At 35.1% G+C, this 3,008-nt stretch overlaps 1 protein-coding gene across 1 annotated transcript in view; it reads right to left on the bottom strand.

Moving 5' to 3' along the window:
* Window positions 1–2,306, bottom strand: part of si:dkey-76k16.5 (glycine N-acyltransferase-like protein 3) — a 4,282-nt gene extending 1,976 nt beyond the window's left edge. Inside the window, exons 1-3 of the mRNA XM_014005970.1 lie at window positions 2,207–2,306; window positions 2,019–2,126; window positions 1,823–1,937 (exon numbers count right to left, since the gene is read on the bottom strand). Of these exons, the coding sequence (XP_013861424.1) occupies window positions 1,823–1,937; window positions 2,019–2,126; window positions 2,207–2,281 (298 nt within the window). The 5' untranslated portion in view covers window positions 2,282–2,306. The remainder of the gene's footprint in view (window positions 1–1,822; window positions 1,938–2,018; window positions 2,127–2,206) is intronic.
* Between the last annotated feature and the right edge of the window lie 702 nt (window positions 2,307–3,008).

The raw sequence follows: 3,008 nt of genomic DNA, 5'->3' as shown, positions 1-3,008 counted from the left end.
ACACTAACCTCACTCCTTTGTAACAACTAAGGCAAAAATGTAATTAATTCAGAAAATCTTTTCAGGACCCCACCTTGATTTTTCAGGACCCCTCTTTGGGTCCCGACCCCAACTTTGGGAAACACTGGTCTAGGGCAGGGGTCTGCCACCTGCGGCTCTGGGGCCACATGTGGCTCTTTGGTGCAGTGGATCTTTGAAAATGTGACCAAAGATAGCAGAATACTTTTTTTTGTTTGTTTTTTATAACCACAACAGAAATCAATTTGTATGCAAATATGCAATCAATATACTCATATTTGCTACCGCGGCACTTGCGCTCATCAGAGGAGACGTCGGTGACTCTGACTCGACGTCTTATCGAGGCTTTCGAGTGACAAGCCGCTTATTCTTGGGAGTGGCTACGTATGCTGCGTTTTTGGGAAATTGTAGTCGGTGTGTTTACTACTTCTACCTTCTGTTGTCTTTTTCACCAGTAGAAACATCCAGTTGTTGATCACGTGACTCCTGTGATGCAAAAAAATTGTTTCTATTGCAGTTTTGCGAAATATACCAATTTCGATACGGCTGAAAAACCAGCATATCCTGGCGGGAAACTATTTTGTCGAAAAATTTAGTTTTTTTTTTCGAAATTGGTGTGTTTCTATTAAGCAAATTTATTTTCGCAATTTTAATTTGCACATTTTTATTGTCGATGGAAAAGCAGCTGCAGTTTGAGACTTGGATTGCAATTTTTGTTTAAAAAAGTTTGGGCTGGGCTGTTTATAAATAAGTACATTAATATAACATATTAATATACCGAGGTATATATAGTCCTTAATATACATATTAAGGACTGATGTTCCTATTTGCTATAGAAATGTTTCTGCTTGTTGCCTCTATGTCACCTGGCTAAACTCCTGAAATACTTAAAACTTGGCCTTCCCCATGCAAAAAAATAAAAAATAAATAAATAAAAATTCACCAACTTGCCAACAAAGTAGCTACAAATGTAAATGCAAACGAAATCTCCAAGTAACATGCTGTTAACACCATAAAACACATTTTACTTGTGGTTTATCAAAAACGTGCAAAGACTGTTTGTGTTTGGGGGTTATTTTGTTTGTGGAGTCAGAACAAACAAACCTTAATGCTGAAAATATTCATTTACACAACTGACAGTTATAGGTATATTGTTAATTAGGGCTGCACAATATATCGAAAATTTATTATCGCTGTAAGAGTCTGCGTAATATGCATATTGCAAAAAAAAAACTGCATAAAGTGCAATAAATGGTAGGCTCAAAAGTTTTCATTTATGAGTTTTGTCACTCAGATGGAAGCTTAAAGTATTTCACCAATCAAATAGAGCCCTTCATTTATTTGGCCAATTGGATGGATCTCTTCATATTTAAAAAAAACATGAATAGAAATGATTAGTAATGAATGTTTTTTTTACTCTGAACCCAGAACTGAAAGACATTAACACTACATAGCTACTTATGTATTTGTTCATTTATCACAAGTCATATCGTCATCGCAGTGTTAAGCACTAATATCACACATCGCAGGTTTTCCTAATATCGTGCAGCCCTATTGTTAATTTAATCGAAAACAACTAAAAGTTACTGAGACATTAGAAGAGCAAGATATAACAATATTTTTTAAAGAAAGTGCCTCAACAACTTAAAGATTGTATGAATACAAAGAAAGGCACAACAAAGTAATAGTTATATTTTTCTTTATTCTACTTGATCTAAAATAAAATGTATTAAAACTTGAGGTACTCTGTTTTTCAAAGCTAAAATGTTCAACTTGATGCGTTTAAGTTTCCTGGTAAACTCACCTCCAATAAGAAAAAACGGGCTCCAGTCAATTTCTTCCCTCAGCATTTTCTTTAAAACGTCTTCATCCGTGCTGTAGAAACTCACCTTCTTCACGAAGTCTTGGACCCGTTTGTTCTGTAGTGTTAACGGGAAACTGGGCATTATCTCACAAGGAGTCCCAACATTTCCTAACTTTTATTCAGACCGTGAACTCACCTTGGGGTCAGGACGGCAGAGGATAACTTTGAAATCTGGCCACGAATCGACGACAAACTCCAGTGTACTTGGCTTCTTCCTGTTAATACCATGGAGGAAACCGTAGACCTACAAAAACAGCCATTCACTGACTGAAAAACACAACAAAATTGCAACTTTTACTGACATATTTCGTACAGTCGTCCAACCTTGTAACTCCTCGGTAAGTATTTCTTTAGGACTCCTTCAGCGACGTGAAGCTCGCCTGTGCTTAGCACCTTCATGTTCTACAAACAGGGTTTAACACAAAATATGTTTTCCAGTCCCAGCCTCTGGCCTTTTTTTTTTTTTTTTTTTTTTTTTTTTTTTTTTTTTTTTACCATTGTCTGAGTCAAACTGGTACAGCTTTCATGAATTATTAACAGTCAGTCAATATGTTTGTTTGACAGGGTGGTTCAGAGAGGTGAAGTTAGTTTCTGAACATTTCTGTTTTCAAGTCTAAAAAAAGYGCTTCATTAAATTATTGGTTTGATTATTTGTTAAAGACCATATAAAATAAACTTAGTTTATGGTAATTATACATTAAACGTACACACTATTAACTAAAAAGATTCAGCCTTGACCCATTATTACCCATCAACTTTGTTTGATAGCATGTTTAAGAGTGGTGAAGTTTGTTTGCGAACAGAAGAATTTTCTGTTTTGAGGTCTAAACAGATTAAACCAGTGGTTCCCAAACTTTTTATCTTCTGACCCATGAAATATCCATGGCAAAAACTTGTGACCCCAAATATTACTGGTCTGAGTACATGAACTTCGTTAATAAACCTGAAAACACAGGCTTTTTGACAATCTAAACAGCTTGTACACAAATATACTGTAAATACTTATTTTTATTTATTTTATGTTTTTGTAATAGTTACAGGGAAAATATTACATCAGCAATTATTTTATTACCCTTTAAATTGATTTCTGGAGATTATCCAAGGTGCTTCATGACCCATAATTGGG

This window comes from Austrofundulus limnaeus, unplaced genomic scaffold (genome assembly GCF_001266775.1).
Source record: "Austrofundulus limnaeus strain Quisiro unplaced genomic scaffold, Austrofundulus_limnaeus-1.0 Scaffold33, whole genome shotgun sequence".
In the NCBI taxonomy this organism is placed as follows: Eukaryota; Metazoa; Chordata; class Actinopteri; order Cyprinodontiformes; family Rivulidae; genus Austrofundulus; species Austrofundulus limnaeus.
This window is presented reverse-complemented; position numbering and strand designations above follow the sequence as displayed.